This window comes from Aspergillus lentulus, assembly GCF_001445615.1.
Source record: "Aspergillus lentulus DNA, contig: Alt16, strain: IFM 54703, whole genome shotgun sequence".
NCBI classification, from domain to species: Eukaryota; Fungi; Ascomycota; class Eurotiomycetes; order Eurotiales; family Aspergillaceae; genus Aspergillus; species Aspergillus lentulus.
The window spans coordinates 2,052,155-2,074,761 of NW_028322113.1; the positions used below are offsets into that span (position 1 = coordinate 2,052,155).

A 22,607-nucleotide genomic window follows, 5' to 3' on the forward strand; every position below is an offset into this window, starting at 1 on the left:
AGTATTGAGGGGATTTTCCTGTTCTATCCCGCGTGATGCAGATCACTCCGGATAGGGAGAGTCGGGAGAAGAGGCAATCGAATGTCGATCCGCCGTTTGCGTATGTCATCATAGCAAGCCTCCAAACAATAGCATTCACCCATTCAGATGAATTTGAAGCGAATTGAATATGAATCGCTTTTGTTCTCAACAGTATGTATCATTGTGTTTTCGCAACTGCTGCATTCGTCTTGAGTTCATTCAAGTATAAACTTCCCCCCTGGCGCGTCGCTAGTCGAGAGCATCCTTGCAGAGCCACCTCTATCTAGTATCTATGTGTATGCTATCGACTTCTCTTGGTAGTCAATCATTTCCATCTTGAAGATTCCATATTCATTCTCTTTTTCTCAAGGTTTTCTCCGTACATCGTGGTCAACCTTTCTTTCTCTCCTGCTCCTCTTAATCTCCCTGCGACCGAGTTGATTTTGGTTCGGTTAAACACTGTTGTCGATCTATAAAAGTGTCGGTGAGTCTGCTTTCATGTGGTTCTCTATACTTTAATTTTCTGGATGAGACAGTTTCATTCTAAGCTGTACGGAGTCGCTACGGATGACATGTCAGTTTGCTTGTTTCATCTTTCGTTCTTTCAGGTTTAATTTATTTGCGTCTGCCTTTCTCGTCTTGTCTTTTTCGACTTTACTGTGTTCCATCTTTGTGTTGGTGATATACTTACTGATCTTTTCTAGCCCACGTCTATTGATGATTCTATCTCTCTCTATTGCCAAACAGCAATAGAAGACGATTCGTGATTCTGATATCTGCCAACTCATACATACATCAACACATCAACAACACATATCAGGCAGCTCCTGGACAGCTGTGAAACATCAACACAAGTCAGCAGCAACACTCAAACCACACCTCACTTCATCATCGTCATCGCCGACGTACTTCAACATACTTCAACATCTACCTACCTACACTAAGACATCATCCAAAGAGATACCAAGAGAGAAAACCGCAAAAATGTACCCCAATCTCTCCCTCACCACCTCATTCCCATCGCCTTCGCCCAACAACCGCCTCCCCACCTCTACAACTACATCCCCCGCCTCCTCCGCGTCCCCATCGGCCTCCTCCCCATTCAGCTTCCGCCTCTTCCACCCCCACCACCGCGGCGCCAGCCCCAGCAGCACCGGAAGCATAAGCGCAAACAGAAGCAGGAGTACAAGCCCCCTCCGCCTCTCCGCGCTCTTCCTCCGCCGGCGCCCCTCAAAAGTCGACCTGGCGCTCAGCGCGGAGCGCACCCGCTGCGACGGCGACGCTATCGAGCGCCAGGGACTGGATCTCATGGAGCCGAGGCCTGTTGATCCGGTCGATTACCGGCTGCCCATGGACGGGAGTATCTTTGCGTCGTCTACGTTTCCGCAGGGGTTTGAGGCTGTTCGGGGGAGGTCGTCTTTGCAGAGTCAGCTTCACAATCACCCGTTTGATTCTCAGAGGGGGGTCGGGTTCGTTCGGCCGCGGTTTGTGATGGGCGGTATTTTTGAAGTTATGGAGGGGAGGGATTAAGCCGCTTTCGCTGGTTATGCTGTTCGTTTCGTCATCCCGTCTCGCGGGTGGAGTTTGGTCTGGTTCGGGTCTGGTCTGCGTTATGGATTGATCTTTGGCGTTTAGCAGGTTGAATGAATGGGTTTAGCGCTGGATTGGGTGGTTGTTTTGTTTGTTTGCGATGCTGGTACGCTGGACATATCATGGCTCGAGCTGTTTCTACAATACTGCTTTCTGCTGTGCTTGTTTTCACTAGGAAGAAATGTACGTATTCTCCGGATATTGTACATGTGGGATATGCCCTTAAATCCATGGCACATTGGAAAAAAAAAGAAGTGGCCGCTTGGGTATAATCAAACATGAGTGTGAAATCAAACAAACTCCGTAAACCGCGCCAACAGATCGCCAACAGGGTAAACAAGCCAGTTCAGCCCTTTGCTTAAATGAAATCGCTCAAATACAGCGGTGCAGCGCCATGTCATGCCATGCTATGCAGATTTCAAAAAAAAAAAAAAAAAAGACAATCATTTGGTGCCCTTGCGCTGGTTCGGCCAGAGCTGACCGCGGCAGTTCTTCTCCCCGCAGAGACAGCGCACCGCGTTGGGATCGACCTTTTTCCCTTCCTCCCAGTTGGGGTTGTAGTCGAATGTCAGCTCGGTGTTGGGGGGGATATTGTGCAGCGAGAAGAAGGCCAGGTCGTACAGCCGTTTGTCACCGTAGGTCCGGGTGACGGGGAACAACTTGCAGTTTGGGTTGCATGAATGGTTCATAAAACGCGTGGGAGAGCCGAACTTTTGTCCGTCCACGACGTAGATCTCGTCGTCGTCGTGGAAGAAGTCTAGCTCGAAGAGATAGGAGTGGCCGTGCTGCGAGGTGGCCACCTCCTCGCGCACGTCGGCTTCCTGTTTGGTGATGACTTCGCCGAGATAGCAGTCGATGAACTGGCCCGCGCGAATCCAGTCTGGAGAACGGAGGCCTGGCCTCATTAGCACTCTTTTGCGTTGATGGCTTTGTACAACTTACCGAAGCCGCGATTGCCGGTGTGAAAGATCTCCAGACGGATGGTACGACCATGCTGCACGACCCGATTCCAGCATTTCTGCTCGTCACAGGTACATTTGGAGCTGCATTCAATGATGATATCTGTGCGTTTCAGGAACTCCGGGGTCAGGACTAGGAGCCGTGCGTTGTCTTGCGCGCGCTGATACGGCACAATGATCTCTTTCGACTCTTCATCCTGCTCGAGGCAGCCGCACCGCGCAGGATCACAGATCTTCTTGCAGTCACAGCCCGCGATGAAGTCCGCCGGGATATGTGAGACACCTTTGCGGAGGATATAGGCATTGACGAACTCGAAGTTGGACGCAAAGTCTGCCAGCAGGCCTTCCTCGCCCGGCGCAAATGTCACGGGGGGCCCATTGATCTTTGACAACTTCCGCCGTAAAGTCTCGTGCAGTTGGCGTTGTACAGGGATTCTATCTGCTAGAATGGGGCCCGGTGTTCCAATGCTAAAGGGAATCTCAGAACGCTTGACCTTTCGTGCGCTAGGGTATGCGCCTTTGCGAGCACGGTTTTCATGAGCAATCGGATAATACTCGGTCGATAGTGCAATCTTCTCTGGCGTTACAGGGGGCGCTTTGACCCAAGCTGATTTCTCAATCTCCTTTCTCAGCTGCCTGGACGGAGAAGGAATAACGACACCAATTGCCTCCTGCTGAGAACTTGGACTTGGACTTGGTGTAGACGGATTCTGAACCTTTGGAATGAATACATGATGAGAGTTGGAGGTATTAGCATTAGTGACGGCTTTGTTGGAAGTATTGCTGTTAGAGGTGGTAGGGTTGCTGTGGTTGCCAAGACCCAGACTGTTGCCAGTATGGTGTATGTTATTGTTGCTCAAGTGATTGGCCTTAGGCACAGCAAGAGAATGGCTGTCAGAACTCCTGACCGACTTTCTTTTCAAGGGAATTGACGAAGATGGCGTGCGATGTGTTAGATTCGAAAAGAAAGTGGTTCTCGGGCTCTGCTGTGTCTGTTTCTGACTTTCTCTTTGTGCCTATACCACTACATCAGCTAACTGGTCACGAGACGCGACGCCCAATAAATCTGGTGATGGCATGGAACAAAGAAACCCAACACAACACAACATCCACATTAAGGCTCCTGTCAGCCTCAAGGTTTTCCGGTTTAAATAAACACACAAAAAACAGGTTAGAATTAACAGTAAGACTCCCAAAAGCATGCATAGCACATTATATTCAATGCGTAGCTCAGGGGTCTGCAACCAGGCAGAGAACAGTAACACTTTTCAATAGTGGAATAGCCTGCTAAGAAGGCGGCCAAAGGGACGCGGAACGCGGATTTGCGGAGGTTGACATGACACTTACGGCGAGTCTCCTCTGATCCTCCGAATCAGAGTCCAGGGTCAAGTCGATGACCGTCATTGGAGGTGAAGCGGGCGGGAAACCCCCTCCAAGTGCTAACTGCCTGCAGTCTGCAATGGAGACACACCAGAAAAGGGAAAAATCAATGATGTAGCAGGATAGGCGATCCTCCTAGCTGTATATGCAAGAGGTGAAGGAGGGAGAAACAACATGACGAGGTAGTGAGACTCCAGGAAAAGCTGATTAGCGGTGATAGTGTGGGTAAGTGAATAATCTATGCCTGTTGGGGGTTAGTCATTGCTATTTTGGGTTAGTCATGTCTATCTGGCTAGCTTAGTCATCTATTTCTATCAGATTATGCTAGATAGCTATAGATGTTGATTGAGAGTCACATAGGTGGTAAACTCAAGATATAGACATTTTTTGATCTTTCAGATCAAAAAAAACAATTTAAGTCTCCGAAACTGCTTTAATATCCTCAATTAACTCAAAATATCTTGTTATGTATCGAGAACCGGCAGATAACAGTCCTGTCAAGTTGCCTTTTGAGTCAAACCCAAAATAAGCTTGCGGGAACCGGACAAAGCAGCTTTCTACCCTTTTTACCCCATCAAAACCCCAGAGCAGGTTCCTGACCGAACGAAAACATCACATTGGAATAATTACATGAAAATTAGATAGTAATATAAATCTAATAGCGCTGATTCAGAAATCTTCTCTGAAAATTCAATTTCGAGCATTGGTGATGGAGTAATTGCCATTGCAAGTTTCCCATAGAAACTTGGTCAAGTTGATCAGTTTGATATGGATGGATTTCTTGGCATTGATATCCCTGGGTCTGTGACTAAGCAGGCTTGCCCTTACCATAACTAGTTGACAGCTGCGGTGCTGAGAGCCTTACGAGGTGCGGAGCTACCGAGGGTAGCCTATTTAGAGCCCCGACAATCCCTGAGTTTTAAGCCGGTCTGCTAAGCAATTGAGGCCCCGGTAAGGCCTAGATCCACTACAAGTCTACAACACCACCCTTACAACACCGCCGGGTAACTATACACACGTTCACACATAAAGCGCGCTTGATCCAATATGTTCCCTACGCACGAAAATTTCTTGGAGTTCTTGTAGCTCTCTATTCTCTCTCAGAAACACATTGATGGTGAAATTACATTATTGACGATAATATATGGGCTAATTGGGAGTTAGACAGAGGAAATACATGACATAGAAGTTGATGTACAAAATCATGATCAATAGTCACATGAAAAGGGGAAAGCTAATTCCAGTAATCGATGATGCATCCTGTTCAGCTCTATTGTACATCATGACAACAAGAAGATGCAGACTGAGCCAGCTCAATGTGAAAGCAGGCCTAGGCGTAATCAAGAATAAACAAGTGATAAGGGTGTCAAAGCAATGAAACAGGTGGAAGAAGAAGAGGGAAAATTACAATGCTTGCATAAATGCTTCATGTTCCACGCTGAATAAACCCAGACATAATCAGGCTTCTGCCCTGGCATTGCAGAACGTAACCAAGACAATCAGAGTCTCAAAGCATCCAAAATCTTCTTCGCCATCTCACGGTATTGCCACATACCTCCCGAGACCTTCTTGAACTGAATACCGTGCAATGAAAACAGCGGCACCTTGACAATGAGGATCTCGAACCGCAGAACCAGATTCTCTCCCGTGTCACTCTGGACTCTCGTCGTGGTTTCGCCCATGACACGCTCTCCCGCGGGTGCATTGCTGTCACGAGGAGCCACATATTCGTCTGATCCCTCGGAATTGCTGACAAAACTCCGATCAGGCGCCCGAGTTCGACGTTGAGATCGAGGCGTATGCGCTGATCGGGGGTCCTCCTTGCTGTCATCGTGGTTCAGCAACCCTCCAAAGCTGATACGGCGCCTGTGGTTAGACACTTGGCCAGATCGATCAGGGCTCGGGGGCCCGACATCCACTACTTTATCAAGTTCAATACTGGGGGCGTGACGACAACTGAAGCCTCCCTTGATCTCGACATAGTCCACAGAAAGCTGCTTCAGAACGCGAATGATGTCGGCCCGAATCACAGGCAGCGGCTTGCTACTGGTTGTCGAGACACTGAAGAGACCCTTGAGATATACTGGCTTGGAGAGGTCCTCTCCCTCGTTCGCGCTCTCCAAAGCATTTCCTGCACCGGATATATCTGCATCTGTCTCCTCGGGCACATTAGCTTCTCTTGCCGCGTCTCGCCTCGCTCGGCGAGCTTGAATGCTTTCGCGACGAGCGTGGCCAAGAGACATGGTGCGCGTGGCATGTGTGCGACCGGGCTGTTTCACTTCTTTCGCAGAGGTCTCCACCTTCTGCCCACCCAGACTCGAGTAGTCAGAGCCACTGGTCTGTGGCGGTTGGCGGTCGGGAGCAGTATCCGACACATCAGGGTCATTCCTCCGTGCAGCTCTCCGAGGACGATAGTCAGCCGAATTGACACTTGTAGATCTCTCCAAGAACTTGTTGGACCGCGAGGCCGGCTCGGCGGGTCCTGGGGCCTTGAGAAGATCTTGTTGTTGCGGCAGGCTGCCTCCACCGGGGATATCGGACGGTGCTGGGTCTGCACGCCTGCTTCTCCGCATGCTGAACCCTCTCGAAAGTGGGGAAGCCGAATCGGCGGGAGGCTGGACACTTAGCGATGGCGCTTGAGGACTGGTGATGCGCTCGCGCTCGGCATCGCGGCTGCGATCCTTGACCCTGCGCGTACTGAATCGTCTGAGTATGCCCGCTGCGGTGCTCTCCTTTTTCACGGGAGTCTCAGGCGGAACAGCAGGAATAGGTGCTGCCTGCCCTGCTTGCGGTGCAAGACGAAGGTCCTTGATGCCATCATTAAGATCATCATCGCCGTGAGTTCTCGCGCGAGGGCGAGATCTTCTCCCCGTATCTTTTTCGCCAGGTAGTTGATACTGATTGGTGTGCGCCGCCTCGGGAGCTGGTAAGTCTGGCATCCTGAGCACGTTTTCACCGGCAGAATGCGGGATGCCGAGAGCGCCGGGGTTGATTTCGGCCCTCTCTCGATCAAGCTTCTCCTTAACTAGGTAGTATACCGAGAGCAGGGGACTGTATGCATTCAGAGGATCGTTCCCCAGCTGAACAGCCTCGACCGAAGGAGCCGAGAGCGTGTCTCTACTGGCGGAATTCCGCCGTTTGTAGAAGTCAAACATGCCACGCTTCTTCTCGCTATGAACTTGAAGAGGTTGCTCGCGAATGCTCGTTCTCACGGCGTGTTGGTAATCTTCCGACTCTATGATCTTGGTGAGTTGCGCGGTGATATATTCTGGCGGCCCGAAATCGAAGCCCGTCATCTTCTCAACAACCTCGGGATCTAGAGGAAGTTGTATAGGTTCACGGGCTGGGAGATAATTCTCGGGCGGCCCACTGAACCCCTTGTTCATCCACGGATGGTTCATGATCTCTGCAAGACTTGCACGCTGCTTGGGGTCCGTAACCAGCATACGCGAGATGATATGGCGGCATTCTAGCAGTTGCGGTCAGACACTCATTTTCTGATACAAGCCGGTCCCATACAAAAGCAGAGAGGTAAGATTTACTAACCTGCACTGAGTCCTTGCGGATATTCTACGTGGCCCTTCTTAATCTTTGCATGAAGTTGCGGCATGCTTTGGTCGTCAAATGGTACTTTCCCGCAGACCAAGACGTAAAGGACGATGCCGAAACTCCACACATCCACCTCTGGCCCCGTATATTGTCTCGCCTGCAGCAATTCCGGTGCGGCAAAGTAAAGACTTCCGCAGAATGTTTTGAGAAGGCTTCTAGGGGAGAAAAGATTGCTCAGACCAAAATCGATGATCTTGATATCGCCGGTCTTGCTGATCAGAATATTTTCAATCTTGAGGTCTCGATGCACGATACTATTGCGATGACAGTAATCCAACGCACTCGCGATCTGTCGCGCAAATTTCCGCGCTTGCTTCTCTTTCAATTTACCGTGTGAGATGATGTAGTCGAGCATCTGGCCCCCGTTGACGTATTCAAAGAGCATATACCAATGATACGTGGTTCGCACCACATCGCGCATGCCACAGATGTATGGGTGGTTCACAAGACTCACAATCGCAGCCTCACGGGCGGTTCGGATCTCCTTCGAGCGGTCTGCTCTCTCGGTGTCGCGCGAGCTGCGGTGTTCATCGGCCGATTGTCTCGGTACTATTTTTACAGCGACCTGCGATTGCCATTAGTGTTAAGGTCAGATCTGTTGCTTCCGTTCGAAATACCTGTTCGCCCGTTTCCATATTCTTCGCGAGCTTCACTTTGCCCATACTTCCCGCGCCGATGGTCTTTCCAAGGGCCCACTGGCCGGACGGAGTGGTAATCGTTGTGCGACGCTTGGGCTGCACAGATGAACTAGGATGTAAATGAGAGCCAGAAGCCGCCTGCGCGGGAGCGGGCACTGGCTCCGTCACGACGGGGCCTGCTGAAGCCATATCTATACTGTCCCGCTGGTGGCTTTGCACCGATAAATTTCTCCGGTGTTTGTTGGGCGATGAATCGGTACGGTGAGCAGAAGTCGGACGCTCCCTAGAGCGCTCCTTGGAGTGGTCTCGGCGGGAAGAGCTGGAATGGGTGCCCCGTGAACCCTCGAAATCCCGACGGGCTATGTTATCAAAAGCAGCCTGGTTCGACGGAGGACGCCGGTCATGGGACTGGGATTTGGAGTAACTGTGATTACTGTGATTGGATTGGTAGGAGTGTGAAGAGGTGGACGGTCTGACTGCGACACTTCGAGTTCGATGTGGTAAATCAGAAGCAGGAGGGCGATGGGCGTGAGGCCGAGAGGACGTGGAATGGCTGCGGACGACCGTTGGCGACGTTGGCGCAGGAATACTGGTAGACATCACGATAGAGATCTCGAAAATTAGGCCTCAACCAACAAGACTTGCTTTGACAAGTCCAGCAATGTCAAGGATGAAAATGCAAGAAGATCGTGGGAAGGGAAAAGGGAGAGAGGGGAAGCCCAAGTGGACGGCCTCAGTACTTCAATCTGGACCGGTCGGGGAGCGGGGGGGTGTTTGGCGTTTGCTGACGAGCGCTCAAGGAAGCGGCAGCCAGCGTCGAGACATCCAGCAGACAAGTCGAAATGACCCCATGTACGACCCTTGATGTAGAGGTTGAAACAGTAAAATGAGTGAAGGCTGATATTGGACGGACAAGGACAGAAAATCGCAACAAGGTGAGGGAGAAAATGATGGGGGAACGAAGCTTGAGAGAATGAATGGTGATGGATGCGGCTGCGGAGAAGAAGCAGACCAAACACTAATAAAAATAACAGCAGTCGGTTAAGGCCCCAGGGGGCCCGCAACCAGATGAGGGAATAAGTTTGTCACGTCTTTACCACAACTGGGTTGTTGTTATTATTATTACGATCATTTGATTAATTAATTTTTCGCAGCTCTACCTCTCTAATATCATTAATCTGCTCTCTCTGAATATCCGGTGCTTCTCTCGGTTATTATTTCAATCATCCCTGGCCGGTGGCATGGACTATCACCATCGTCCATGTCATAGCTGGGTCTATCTACAGCATGCAGGGGCAAATGACTGAGACTCACTGGACAGACTTGTTTCAGAGTCCACTTTTCGATGGACACTGGAGAGATATGCAGCTGGGCAATCGCAATGACCTCGATCTTCTCGGTGTGCGAAGAACTCTGACCGTCACTGGGATTGCTTGCTACGGCCTACAAGAACTAGCAGGGGCCACAGCCATCCCTCCTCCGTCAACCCTTTTCAAGTAAAACCCACTGTCTATCACACGTGCAATTGGCGCACTCATATCCGGGGGATCGAATCAGAACTGTTCTCCGGCCGGGAGGCTGGTGTTTTGGGCACTGATGGGCAGGACCGTCCGACAGGGTATCTAACAGTAGACAAGGTCATCTTGCATTCTAATGAGCCTGTTTCTTTTGCATTCCCAGTTTACTAAGGTAATCTTAAGGTTTCGAGGTCTAGACAAGTACGAAATTGTTGGCTATTGGTACTCCGTAGATTCGCGTGTTTTAAGACTACCTCGGTGCCAAGCCACAGCAGGTGACGCGGTGGCGGTGCGTATGGATGGACAACCTCCCATGGTTTCAACCATTAGGATGAACTTCCATGAAGCACATCACCCAAGGCCGACCTTCCCTCTTCATCCCCACAGCTGTGTCTTGTTTCCTGAAACGTATAGTCCTTTGAAATCAGATCAGCTGTCCCAACATCCGGGTAGGTAGTACACTAGTTTCAGTCTACGAGAATTTCCTAGATAGAGAAAACTGACCCTGTCGTCAAGAGACCAAGCGATAATGACAACAAGCTTTGCCTAAGAAGCCGCCGCAATCCACACTGCTTTCCGAAACCCCACAAATGTCGAGCAAACGATCTCGAGCAGCCTTCGAGGCTGATCTACAAGCACATCATTCCCCATACACCTTTTACGGAACGCCTCTCCCCCCTCTAGATGCCGGAACTCGAGACGATGGGTCATATGTACCGATCTGGAAGCAGGAAGTTACAGATGACCGGGGAAGGAAACGCTTACATGGCGCCTTCACCGGTGGTTTCAGCGCCGGGTGAGCCCACGATTCCTGGATAGCTTTGAACAGCACGACTAAATATGGCGCGACTTTTCCAGATACTTCAACACCGTCGGTTCCAAGGAGGGATGGACCCCTGCGACGTTTGTGTCCTCGCGCCAGAACAGGGCCAAGGACTCTCAGCAGAAATTTCAGCAGCGACCTGAGGACTTCATGGACGAGGAAGACATTCGGGAAGCTGAGGAGGCGAAAAGGCTGCAGACCAGTGATGACTTTGCTGGGTTTGGATCTGCGGCGACTGACGCGGCCCGCCGTGGAGGGCTGATGGATCTTCTCAAGGCCGGCGGTGAAACCATGGGAGTCAAGCTACTGAAGAAGATGGGTTGGCGAGAGGGTCAAGGGATCGGTCCCAAAGTACGGCGAAAAGCCAACCTTGGCGACGGTGCTGGCGCTGGCGGAAACGAAGCCGATAAGACCTACCTCTTCGCACCGGAGGATTCGCCCATGATTGCATTTGTCCATAAGACGGATCACAAGGGGCTTGGGTTTGAGGGCGAAAGTCGGTTGGATTCTCACAGAGCTGGTGCTGACGAGTCTGATGAAGACGATTTCTTTGGGCGACGGTTGACCTCCGGGAGCCAACGAAAACCATCGAAGACAAAAGAGCAACCTAAGCGCGGCGCATTTGGCGTTGGGGTGTTGAACGATACAGGGTCAGATGACGAAGATCCGTATTCTATTGGCCCACAAATCTCGTACAACCGGGTCATCGGCGGTGACAAGAAAAAGAAGAAGAAAAAGTCCACGGATGAGTCTAAGCCGGCACTTGTTGCACCTAATCCTCTGGTGAACACCAAGCCCGTCTTCATATCAAAGAAGACGCTCACTGCAAAATCGTCGGCGGGATTTCGAAAATGTCATGACGGCCGACTCCCGTTGGACGGCTTTCTCCTAGCCGATGGTATTTCCAGCCTCTCAATATCCACACAAGAGAAGAGATACGCGCCTCCAGAAATCCCAAAGGACTGGAAATCAAGCAAAACACCGTCAACGGCAAGGGATGTTTCGAACTATGTCTCTACGGCAGAGGCGGCCAAGGCTTCTTCGCTCGACCCTACGTCTCGAGCTGCGCTGTTGGGGGAGGCCCAGCTGCCCGGAAAGTCGATTTTTGACTGGATGACCCCTGAGGCTCGCGAAAGGATCATGAAACTTACTGGGAAAACAGACCTACCACCAGCCTTGGGGGAGAAAGCACCGAAGGGATTCGAATTATCGGAATCGCAAAGACGCAAGGATCTGTGGGACCTTGTTCCCAAACTAGACAAACAGGTCGCTGTTCAGGCTCTTACTCGCGCAGTCAGCGGCTGGATGCCTTATTCGGAAGACCAAGGCAAACGGACTCGATACCGCACATTCCTTGAGATACGGGCAGGCCTTCGCGATACACTCCCAGACCGAGTACCAGGCTCGACAACGGATGAATGGGTTGCGGAACTCCACGAGTTTGCTCGAGCTGCGGAGGTGTTCAAGCCGGTCTCTGGGGTAATGGCTTCGCGCTTCACTTCAGCATCTACGGGGCCCAGAGAATCGTCTGATCAATCGGAGTCATCTACGTCGACAGAACCATTACTCCACAAACCCGCGGAGAAGCCTGAAGATCCAGCCGTGGCCGCGGCCAAGATCGGTATGTTTGGCCCGATGACTCGGAGCACCCACAGCTTCTATCCCGCGCGGCTGCTTTGCAAACGGCTGAATGTTAAGCCACCGGATCATGTGCAGATGGACCCGGGAGAGCAGCCAGGGGGTTCCGAGGCTGGTTTTGGCAATCGATTCCAGTCTGCTGGATACCAGACAGCATCCGGACCTAAAGAGCTCGTATCGAAGGATGTGATGAACCAGCTCATGCTCGAAACTAGCGGTAGAGCACTGACAGCACGATCCGACACTGCCACGCCTGAACGGGCGACAGCGCCGGAAGTCGGGAAGGAGGTAGCGATTGAACCCGACCGCAACGAAGCACTCGAGGCTGAGAGGCCCGGCGAGGCGGTCTTCAAGGCGATTTTTGGTAGCGACGATGAGGATGAGGAACAGTGATTCATATCGGTCACTCCTTTTTACCAGAAGTGAGACTTTAATATGGTAACCAGGATGTTTATAAGCCCAGCTTTTGCGCAAAGCTTGAGATACCTAGTAGACGGGCACAGGGAAACGCAACAAAAATGCGACGAAAATGCGGTCTCGAAAAATCTTCAGCTGCTCATCCTTGATCCTCTGCACGTAACACAGTGGCTAAATGCATGATGATCAGACGAGCGGTTACACCGCAGAAGGTTACAACACACCTTGGATGATTGCGACTATTTTGCTCTATCATGATAGATTGAACCTGAGCAGATTGAGGGTGGTAATCTACGCCAGCCTTTGTGTGTCCTGGTTGATATCAACTAGACAAGGATTCGGGAATGCTGCAATGACAGTGCTATTAATAGAACAGGACGCTGTCAGATAACCGACAGTTGAACAGCACTCGATTTATTCCACGGTTCTGGTTGCTGCCAGGCGGTGGGAATGCTCTGGATGACATTGCCGGATGTAGATAGACGGTTTGCAGACAAGCTTTTGATGACCACATCCCGTACCAGTAGACAATAAGAACAGCCAGCTGCCAACTGACTCCTCCTCGCCTACTTTTTCCTCCTTCTCATGCCAATGCACGCCTGACGGGGATCAGATCCACCATCATCTCTGCTTTGTCCCCCTCTTTGGCTTCAGCCCGTCCTAGTGAATAATACATATTGTTCGCATGCTTTGATTCTCTAATTTTTTGAACCAGAACTACTCCGTATTTGTTTGTAACCCGCCGGGTCGTCATCGCCACTACAAACTCAACAGCGAGGCTTACGTTGCCCACCGCGTTCTCCGATCGACTTGCGAGCCATAACCATCGATCTATCTGACAATGAACCTGGTTGCCCAACCAATACGGAATATCAACATCATTAGCTGCTGATTCTGATTCTTATTGGTGCCATATTTTCCCGCATTCTTTTCCCCTCCTCCTCTTCTTCCTCTTATCTATCGTCTGAGAGGTATCTCCGTCCTGCTGCTTTCCTTCTCTACAGAGAGGATATATCGACTATTTACTTTGTCTGATGGAGTCGTATCGTCTACCGCTTCAGTATGGTGAGTGAACATGGAGCTTCTTTTCCTCCTTTCTTTTCTTTTTTTACCACCTTAGCTTTGTCTCTGTTGCTGTTTGTCACTTTGCTATCGCAGTTGTTCTTAGGGATCTGTAGACGTGAAAGTACCTGTTGCTTGTAATTCTTTGCACACGCTGTTCTCAGTAGCTGTCAATTTCGTCGCTCTCGATTACCCTTGTCCTCGCGATATTGCTAAACGCACGTCGTCTGACTTCACCATCTCCAGGGTTCTTGCTTGTCCTTCCTGTCGCGTGACAACGGCGATCCCTCCCATGCGACCCAAGTAACGGAGGAGCGCCGCGCTGATACCTCCTCGAATGCTCTCCGCTCGACCACGAATGCGATCATCTCCAGCTGTCCCTCAACTTCCCTGACCAGAGCGACATCCCGCGCAGGTCGGCATGCCAACCGTCGCACCCCAGCGACGACCACCACTCAGTTAGCGCTGAGCGAGCATTTCAACGCCCCGATCCGCCCCCATGTCTGGTACAGCAAGCGGCGCACCTGGTCTCGCGCGCAGCTAGACCAAGAGCGCAAGGAATTCTTCGAGACCCGCGTCACCGGTCGAGCAGAGGTGTGGGCCGCCTTGGCCGCGGCGATCTCGTTCATGCATGTGAACGACCTGGCTACGGCGCAGAGTATCATCGACGCGGCAGGTGTCACCGTGCCTACGGGAGACCTTTGCCAGGGCTGTTACGATGAGCAAGGTGCCCTCTACCGTCTGCCTCGGTGTATCGTGAGCGACCCGGAGAACATGGTGCAGGATGACTCAGCCAGTCGCCGTGATGATGGCTACGACGACTTTGACACGGATGATTCAAAGCTGTCGCTGGACGAGGCATCGGGTGATGAGCTGATTGGCGGTGACTCTGAAGACCGCAGGGATGAGAAGGGCAAGATAAGCGAGCGCGACTTGATCCGGGTCTCGGCGCGCTTGAGCAACTGCGGATCGGACGTTGTCGTTTCAGTCGGCAAGAACCAGACCGTGGGCTTAATTGCCCGCAGGGTGCAGCAAGAGGCCGGGGTATGTCTTGTTTTACTATGCAGTCTCCGCTGATCAAGCAGAATCCTAACATCGTCTTGAGCAGATCCCTGCAAATCAACGGGTAAGGATCGTCTACCTGGGTAGGATGCTCCGCGAAAATACGCCTCTTCTGAACCAGGGTTGGAAAGCAGGCAATATAATCAATGCCTTGGTCGTCGCCAGGCCTTCGGCCTCGTCACAACCGTCCGTCCATACCACATAAACAGCCCTAGAAGGCACTTCAGCAACCTCTCATTTATCCTCGACCCTTGGAGTCGGGATACTGTTCTTTATTATGACATGACACCTCACCTTTATGCTGTTACGATCTTTGCAATCTCGTGGCGTCCAGTGTTCAGCCGGTTCGCATAATACCCACTCGTCTTGTTTTTCAGCCTGGTGTGGTGCGCTTCATTTCTGTTTTATGATATGGTCTATCTCCTACCACGCGCCGGCGTTTCGTGTCGTCCCACTGTCTATCAATGATTTCTCCTTTTATTTGTGCTTGAATCTAGTCTGGTAGCATCGATGAGCAAATCAATTTACTGCTTCATATCTACTAGCTATCTATGGCTATGGCATAAACAACATGCGCTACACGTGATGTGGAGTTGCGGGATATATATTTCTCCAGAACAGCGCCGCTGGGGATTCCATTCACGAACGCAACTTAATCAGTCCATAAGATTGACACAGGCAGAAATTCTCCTTATGAGCGTTATCCATGCCATATCCAAAGGAAAATAGTGCGAAAAAAAAAAAAAAATAATAAATAATAAACAATAATAACTATAGAGGGATGGCACAGGAGTATGAAATGAAAGCAAAAAGAAAGATCTATGCATCATCCGTGAATCGAACACGGGCCTCGTCGATGGCAACGACGAATTCTACCACTAGACCAATGATGCTAGGTTGTGCAGTTTGTGCTTAAATAAAATTATGAGGAGAGGAGTGTTCTGCAGAGCAACTCGGACAAATGAGCCAGAGGAACATACACCTACACATGCTTAACGGTGCCAGTTTAAGCGAGAGCCCCAAAAATACCTTGAATACAAAGAAGCTGCAGCTCGTCTAGTGCAAACTGGCACTCTTCCGTTCCCTAGGCATCGTCTCGTCTCAGAGCTCCTCTTGAAAAGACGATACGACACCAGCTCCTTGACGCCCTGGCCACCCACGTAGGATTATAACGATTGACAGAAAAGGCGTAGTACAACAGGACCGTTTCAAGGATGTTGAATGGCGAGCGAAAAATTACTGTATGCTGAATCTAGAAAGTATAATAGGAAGAAGCGTATTTCTATTCGATCAGATAATTAATCTAGAAGACTTTAATCCTCCGAGATAACTTGAGCCATCAACTTGCACTGAAGGAAAAAAAGAATTAAGCTTTTCGGATATGTGATAAGTTAGTTATAGGCTCAACCCGAGTATGCTGGAGTGGGAGCCTTAAGAATCGCAGGGCAGGGTAGCGTTGCACAGGAGGCAAGCTAAAATGAATGATGTGTTCGGTTTCTTGCTTAGCTGATGGACTAAGATGCTTGATACAGTCGTCTAATTAGAACTGCGTGCATAGACCAAATACCACCTTGTCGATCCTCTCAATTACGGCTGAGTTGCTAGGATCCCTGAAAATTGATCCCTGAAGGGGCCTGCCTAGAGGCAACGGCTCTCAACGCTCACTTCGTCCTGTTCCCACAAGATCCTTCGCAAGCTGAAACGCCATTGCGATATTTGCACGTTCACCGATACCCTTAAGTTGCTTGATGACCCATTGGCGATTTTGTTGACTGATAGCAGGAGATTTACCGACTGTATACAGATTCCAGATCAGCATATATCCACCCGACACGTTGGGTTCTTGGGGTCTATCAGCATCAGGGACCGATACAAGCCCTAGGCCCTGTGGAACGCTGGCCAGTATCTCCGCTCCTCGTTTTGAAATAATCTGCATTGCATACCGGAGCTTCGATTGAAGCTTCAGGTGGCCCTCAGCGGGATAAGCCGGCTCCTCGGTGAGTATCTTGTTTATGAGCCAGCATATAATCTCGCAAACGATGATTTCAACCATTCGAGAGTTGTTCCAGAGTCTTATTGCCCAAGATGTCTTGTATAGGTCATATTGGCCATTACAAGAAATGAAGGTCGTGCTCTCACGGGGTTCCCTGATTGTTATATACGGTTCTTGCCTAGTAAGGATATCAAGAACATATTGAAAATCACTCTGAATCGCGATCGATTCTTCTAGGAAGTCCGACCAGGACGTGGGTATCAGTGAAGACTTGTCATCATACTTCTTTGCGACGTCCGCGTAAAGGGTTGCGCACCGCGTGGCGAGCACTCCGAGTAACCAGAATACATCCGAACGGTCAGTATACTTGGTCGCCTCTTCCTGCAGCTCCCGCAGGTCGTCTGGAAACGGCTGTACGGTCTGAATACAAGCAGTTGACATATCGGCGCGCACCTGGTTGAACATCAGGATGGCAGGCCTACGGGCAAATTGAGATTCGCCGCGGGCAACCACCAACGCTGCAGCTCCTTTGACATGTCGAACCCAAGACTCAAAATTGGAGATGTGCTCGAAAACTCCCAGCGATATCACCGACATCAAGGTGCTGTCTTTGACGGACTCCGCCGGGGATGCTAACGCCTGGTTCACAAGGCGGATCGCCTCTGAGTATTTGGCACGCGCACGAATGACCAACTCGGGCTGGTGAGAGGCCAACGCGACGAGGCCCACGGCCGCCATACTGGCAACGAGGGCCGGGTGCTCCGCATCGGCAGAATAGACCGTCGGGATATAGTTCAGATATCCGCGTGAAGGGGAGAGACCACCCGCGACAAAGTCCCGGAGGAAATAATTCACCCCTATCTCCTCGAGACTGGGATCCAGACCTCGGGTAGGTGGAACCAACGGGATAGCCCTAGTCGAGAACCCATTCGTTTCTCGTGTCTTACTGGACCGTTTGATGGTGTGGTTTGTCTGGTCACGGAAGATTAAATCCCATTCATCGCGGTATCCAAGGCAAATTTCGCGCGTGCGAATGCATTGACCACACTGGGGAACATCCTTGTCGCACTGGATCACCGTGTTAGTGCTAGTGTCATTAGAATGGTAAGGAAAGACCCACGCGTCGTTTCACGACTCGGCAATTCTCGCAACTTCGGGATGTTCTTGCGCGAGGTGCCTTGAGTTTGGGCATATTGAAGCATCCGTGGACAAGGCGATCAATGATGATGATGAGACTACGAAGAGGAAAGGGAGGCTGGTGTTTGAAGACTGTTGCTCATCGACAGTGCTGACGTGAGCTGAAGACAGCTGGATTAACCTTAGAAACTACACAAACAACCATTCACGCTCTTGGCGGCCTGGGGGTGACCGTGGTCCCAAATGGCCCCCAACAGCCACCTGTTACGCTCCAAAGCTGCGCCATGCTGACCAGCAAGAGAAGATCTGCACCTCTTTCACAGGCACTTCGGCTGGAAAATTGAGTACTATGAGTGGCTACTGATCCCCGACTGCTACCCGTGCACGCTAGTCTTCTTTGGGTATCTCAGATGTTGACCAGTCAATATATGAACTTTAGAGATGCCAACAAATATTGCAAAGCTGGGTTGTGGTGAAATTGCGAAATCAGCCTTAGTGGTCCCATAGAGGCAAAATAAGCTCAATTCAAGATCCTTGACTCCCCACTCAAAGGTACCTCCACCCCAGAGCAGCCCACCATCCAATCGCCGATCCAGATAATGTGAGGATTAAGGGAAAATGCTAGTCGCGTTGGTATTTGTCTAGGGAAGGTCCCCGCCTATACAACGGCCATAGGCCTTTATCCCTTGCTTAGTATCTTCCTTCACAATAATAAGTACGAAAGCTGGTTTACTCGACCGGTATTGATAACTTCACAGTTTTTATGCTATTGTTGAAGACACCTCGGAAGGTTTTGTGTAAAGTAGAGTTCGGAAACCATCATTTTAATGGTCCCTGACGCATGCAATTCCATCCAGTCAATGCCAGTAGCTGAAACAACGAGAGTCAATAGTCAGGAGGACAACTTGATCACGGCACAAAGAAACATTACAGTCTATTTATAACAGCTGTAGGAACTACGTAGTTTTCACAGTTAGCCGTATTTCCCAACAATGGTCCCTGGACTAACCCAGTGGGAGAAAAAGGAACAACTTACTCAGAGGGACCCTGCCAGCCGACACATTTCCAGCAATCAAAGAAATGATATGGATCATACTTTTTCTTGATTCGAAGCAATTCCGGATAATTTGATCCAAAGAACGTCTCCTGCCACTCTGGTTCCAAGTAATGGCCTTCATTCAGGTAGCAGCCTCCACCGGGGGTAAGTTCCTTCATGGGCTCGACCGTATCCAGCCATGTTTCCAAAAGTTCTGCCTCGGTTGAGTTGCTGAGCTGCTCCGTCCATCCACCAGTCATGAGGACATGCCAAAGAGCCGAGCGCCAGGCGGGATTAACACTTGTTGCATCCCCGTTTTGGTGGTTCACCGGGGTGGTCATGATGACCTGGGAGACGGAAGTCTCGGGAAGTAGCTTATTGCTAAGGCGGATGCCGTCGAGGACGGCCTGGACGAGATCGGTTACGGTGTGGCGGGTTTCGAATAAGGATTCTGGCATTAGCCGACCTGCCACGACTCCGAAGATGCCGCCTGGGGTTAGTCTGGCGGCAATCTTGTTGGTGACCAGGAGGAACTCGGTGTATTTGGGGTAGGTGGTGTAGGTGCTCTTGCTGACTCGGATACTGGGGTTGTTCGTCACGAAGGAGGCAAATTCACTGGTGAGAGATTTCAGGGCTGTTTCGTCGTTGGACGGCAAGACGAGGTAAATCTCGGCTTTAGTCGGCCAGTAGTACGCATGACCTGAAATGTTGTGGTGGGACCAGACCGGTTGGTTCGTCGCGTGCTGGATAAGAAGTTGTTCCAGGGCCGGGTAATTGGCCGTCTCATTGCCATGGAGCGTGAAGTTGGCCTCGAGCTGATACACATTGATATTAACGGCCGGGTGAAGTTGGAACCGGTAGCTTGTGAGAATTGCGAAGGTGCCTCCGCCTCCACCTCGCATGGCCCAAAAGAGCTCGGGGTCATTGCATCGGTTGATGGTGCGGAATTGGCCATCTGCCGTCACAACGTCGAACTCGACCGCATTGTCCACCATCAGACCGTACGAAGGACCAAAAATACCGTGACCACCTCCTTGACCAAACCCGCCCGCCAGGCCCACCGATCCTTCATTTCCGCCCGTCACATCCATGTTGAACGCCTGGAAATAGGTGTAGACATCCGACGCTTGAGCACCAGCCCCTATCTCCCCGATATGTTGACCGTTCGAAACCGGACAGTTCGACGCAACAAAGTCCGCATGATACTTCATCGTGTTCATGCGGTGAGTCCAGATCGCAAGAGTGTTGGGACTGGTCGAGCGGCCAAAGTAGTCATGTCCAGTGTTCTTGACGGTGACTCTGAGATTATGCTTTCGGGCAAACTTGACAGCGGTGACCACATGTTGAGGTTCAGAAGCATCGACATACAATGACGACAACCGGCCGAGGTGGCAGTCGTCTGAGAGGGATTTGGACGGTCTGACCGCATTCAGTGCGCATGTTTCAGTATGGCAAACTTCCCAGTTGAGGGATGTCGCTGCGCCGTATACATCGGTTCGTATCTGGTTTGTTGTGTAGTTCTCTGCGGCGACTACACAAGCTGAAGGGTCGTAGTATGGAGAACTATAATAGCAGGTTGCGGCGTAGGGCATTGTGCGGTGCAATCTGCCAGACAGACTGCTATTAAAGCTCGCCCATTCTTTCGTCGACGGCCAAGAAGATTGCCCAGTGTGACTGTTGTACTCCGAAGGTGTCGCTGATGTGGTGAAGATTAGGCTCAATAGGGCCACCAATGCGGGTGCGGCATTGGCTAGACAACAAGATATGTGCACCATCGCTCGGGGTTCGAACGTCACAATTAGAAGTACGGAGGAAAGGAAGAAATTGCTGCCGCATCATGAAGAGCTCGGTGTCGGCAGTCCCCATTATTTATGAGCCACCCAGGGAATGTTTACTGGACGACAAAGCAGAGATACCCGTAACCTAACGTCTCCCAAAGTGGTTGTCCGTCGACAGTCGACATGTCTCCTTTCATTGGCCGAGCATCTTTCATGCCCGAAAAGCACTAGCGCTGGCGTGGCGCCGAGCGCTCCATGCGGTTAGTAAATGAGCTTGAATCTCACTGTGGCTGTGGGGTATATGATATATCGCAACATCACACCTACCCGAAGAGAACTAGCCCAGGGTTTTACTTCAGTTGCTTTGGCTCTCGGAAGATGAAATGGGAAGTCCGCCTTGAAGTTCGCCTTGAATGCCCAACTGGCTCCCTATCGGGCCCCACGGGGGCGGTTACACCTATGCAATGGACGAGGAGGTGTTGGAGGAGTTCGCGACTGGCTTCTCTCGTGATTTCAGCTCCTGAATGACGGCACACGCGCTAATCCTCTAGGGGTAATCTAGATGCTGGTCCACTCACCATCTCAATACCAGTAGGGCTGTGATCTCCATGACCTCGACATCGAGTTGACCATGGTCTAATCCCAAGGACGTAAAAGGGAGCAGCTTTTCCTTTGTTCGATGGACACATCGAGCAGTGTTGTCTCCAGTCTAACATACTTGTCCAAACAATAATTGTTCTTCTTCTCCTTCTTCTACTACTACTACTTCTACTTCTACTATTCCTGCCACTACAGCACCACCATGGGAAAGATCACCTACCGGGACGGCATTGCAATCCTCCAGCTCATCATATTCCCCATCATCCTCGTTGCTGCCATTTTCATCTGGAAGCGATCAGGCTGGAGGGTCGGCAGCAAGATCTGGCGATTTCCTGTCACACTCTCGCTCATTCGAATTGCTGGCAGTATTTCTTCGTTGCTCTCCATCAATAACAACTCGTACAACATCAAAGTGGCTGAGGCAGTATGTCAGTTGATCGGTCTAGCCCCTTTGCTGCTAACATTTATCGGACTGCTGCGTCAAATGTAAGCTGGCGACCGCCGAAGTTCTCCATCCCACCAAAACGCAGACTAACAGTTGTGCTCTCAGTGATGTGGAGGAGAAAATGCCGCCCAGGCCGATGAAATTAGTGACGGTAATCACCTTCATTGGCCTTATTCTTGGTATCGCAGGAGTCAGTTCCGGTGTTTATCCACCCGGCAATCTCGCCAAGGCCGCCATGGGCATCTTCCTCGCCGTCTTCGTGCTTTTCCTCGTACTGAGTGTCTGGTTATTCTTGGAACTGAGCGGTTCATTGCGACGATTCCAGAAGAAGCTCTTTATCACCATTGTCCTGTCTACCCCCTTCTTGGTGGTCCGGCTGATCTACTCAGCCCTCGGCGATTACACTTCTCTGCATACTTTCTCTCTGGATGGAAATCCGACCGTCTATCTATGCATGGCGGTGCTGGAAGAAATCATTGCCTTGGCAATCACCATGGTCTTGGGTATATTGGCTGTGTTGGAGCCGGACTTTGTCAATGTCAAACTCACTCCTCAATCCCTGGAGGACCCGGAACAGAAGCCTGAGAGGGTGATTTTCTAATTCCAGGGGAATGCGGTGTTACTCGAGAACATAAATCTTAAATCCGCGCGGTGTTGGAGCACGGCGAAAATATCCCAAATCGCAGAGTGAGGTCATCAAATCTGAATTTATTGCTCAGGTACAATGGAGCAAGCTTGAAATTCCAGCAAAGCTTCATCAGCTCATCGATATTGCTGTAGGTTCCATGCGATTGGTCGCGGAAATAGTTCGGACTACCAGTTGGGATATGCGAGATGAGCGAAACTCGTTCATTGTTATCTTCAACCTCTTGTAATTCACTGATTGGACAATCATCTGGGTA

General features: G+C 50.7%; 8 protein-coding genes and 1 non-coding gene across 9 annotated transcripts; 4 read left to right on the plus strand and 5 right to left on the minus strand.

The window, feature by feature from the left end:
- Nucleotides 1-1,005: 1,005 nt before the first annotated feature.
- Nucleotides 1,006-1,551, plus strand: ALT_8145 (uncharacterized protein; the record flags this gene model as incomplete). Its single annotated transcript, XM_033556051.2, has 1 exon — nt 1,006-1,551. The coding sequence occupies one exon, from the start codon at nt 1,006-1,008 to the stop codon at nt 1,549-1,551; it is 546 nt and encodes a 181-aa protein (XP_033411942.2).
- A 503-nt stretch (nt 1,552-2,054) lies between these two features.
- clrD (histone-lysine N-methyltransferase, H3 lysine-9 specific) lies at nt 2,055-3,974 on the minus strand (the record flags this gene model as incomplete). Its single annotated transcript, XM_089600373.1, has 3 exons — nt 2,055-2,506; nt 2,554-3,439; nt 3,918-3,974. The coding sequence occupies 3 exons, from the start codon at nt 3,972-3,974 to the stop codon at nt 2,055-2,057; spliced, it is 1,395 nt and encodes a 464-aa protein (XP_089455266.1).
- A 1,475-nt stretch (nt 3,975-5,449) lies between these two features.
- kin1 (putative serine/threonine protein kinase Kin1) lies at nt 5,450-8,797 on the minus strand (the record flags this gene model as incomplete). The annotated part of the gene is made up of 3 exons (XM_033556053.2): nt 5,450-7,419; nt 7,497-8,124; nt 8,177-8,797. The coding sequence occupies 3 exons, from the start codon at nt 8,795-8,797 to the stop codon at nt 5,450-5,452; spliced, it is 3,219 nt and encodes a 1,072-aa protein (XP_033411944.2).
- Nucleotides 8,798-10,304: 1,507 nt separating this feature from the next.
- ALT_8148 (G patch domain-containing protein 1) lies at nt 10,305-12,568 on the plus strand (the record flags this gene model as incomplete). The annotated part of the gene is made up of 2 exons (XM_033556054.2): nt 10,305-10,510; nt 10,573-12,568. 2 exons carry the CDS (start codon nt 10,305-10,307, stop codon nt 12,566-12,568), a joined length of 2,202 nt encoding a protein of 733 aa, XP_033411945.1.
- A 1,086-nt stretch (nt 12,569-13,654) lies between these two features.
- On the plus strand, nt 13,655-14,921 carry ALT_8149 (ubiquitin domain-containing protein; the record flags this gene model as incomplete). Its single annotated transcript, XM_033556055.2, has 3 exons — nt 13,655-13,657; nt 13,901-14,698; nt 14,763-14,921. The coding sequence occupies 3 exons, from the start codon at nt 13,655-13,657 to the stop codon at nt 14,919-14,921; spliced, it is 960 nt and encodes a 319-aa protein (XP_033411946.2).
- Nucleotides 14,922-15,538: 617 nt separating this feature from the next.
- Nucleotides 15,539-15,609, minus strand: ALT_t166. Its single transcript has one exon. It is a non-coding gene; the product is annotated as a tRNA-Gly (tRNA).
- Nucleotides 15,610-16,370: 761 nt separating this feature from the next.
- Nucleotides 16,371-17,901, minus strand: ALT_8150 (Zn(II)2Cys6 transcription factor domain-containing protein; the record flags this gene model as incomplete). The annotated part of the gene is made up of 2 exons (XM_033556056.2): nt 16,371-17,777; nt 17,830-17,901. 2 exons carry the CDS (start codon nt 17,899-17,901, stop codon nt 16,371-16,373), a joined length of 1,479 nt encoding a protein of 492 aa, XP_033411947.2.
- Nucleotides 17,902-18,878: 977 nt separating this feature from the next.
- ALT_8151 (FAD-binding oxidoreductase) lies at nt 18,879-20,474 on the minus strand (the record flags this gene model as incomplete). Its single annotated transcript, XM_033556057.2, has 1 exon — nt 18,879-20,474. The coding sequence occupies one exon, from the start codon at nt 20,472-20,474 to the stop codon at nt 18,879-18,881; it is 1,596 nt and encodes a 531-aa protein (XP_033411948.2).
- Nucleotides 20,475-21,462: 988 nt separating this feature from the next.
- On the plus strand, nt 21,463-22,306 carry ALT_8152 (uncharacterized protein; the record flags this gene model as incomplete). Its single annotated transcript, XM_089600374.1, has 2 exons — nt 21,463-21,684; nt 21,752-22,306. The coding sequence occupies 2 exons, from the start codon at nt 21,463-21,465 to the stop codon at nt 22,304-22,306; spliced, it is 777 nt and encodes a 258-aa protein (XP_089455267.1).
- Nucleotides 22,307-22,607: the final 301 nt, after the last annotated feature.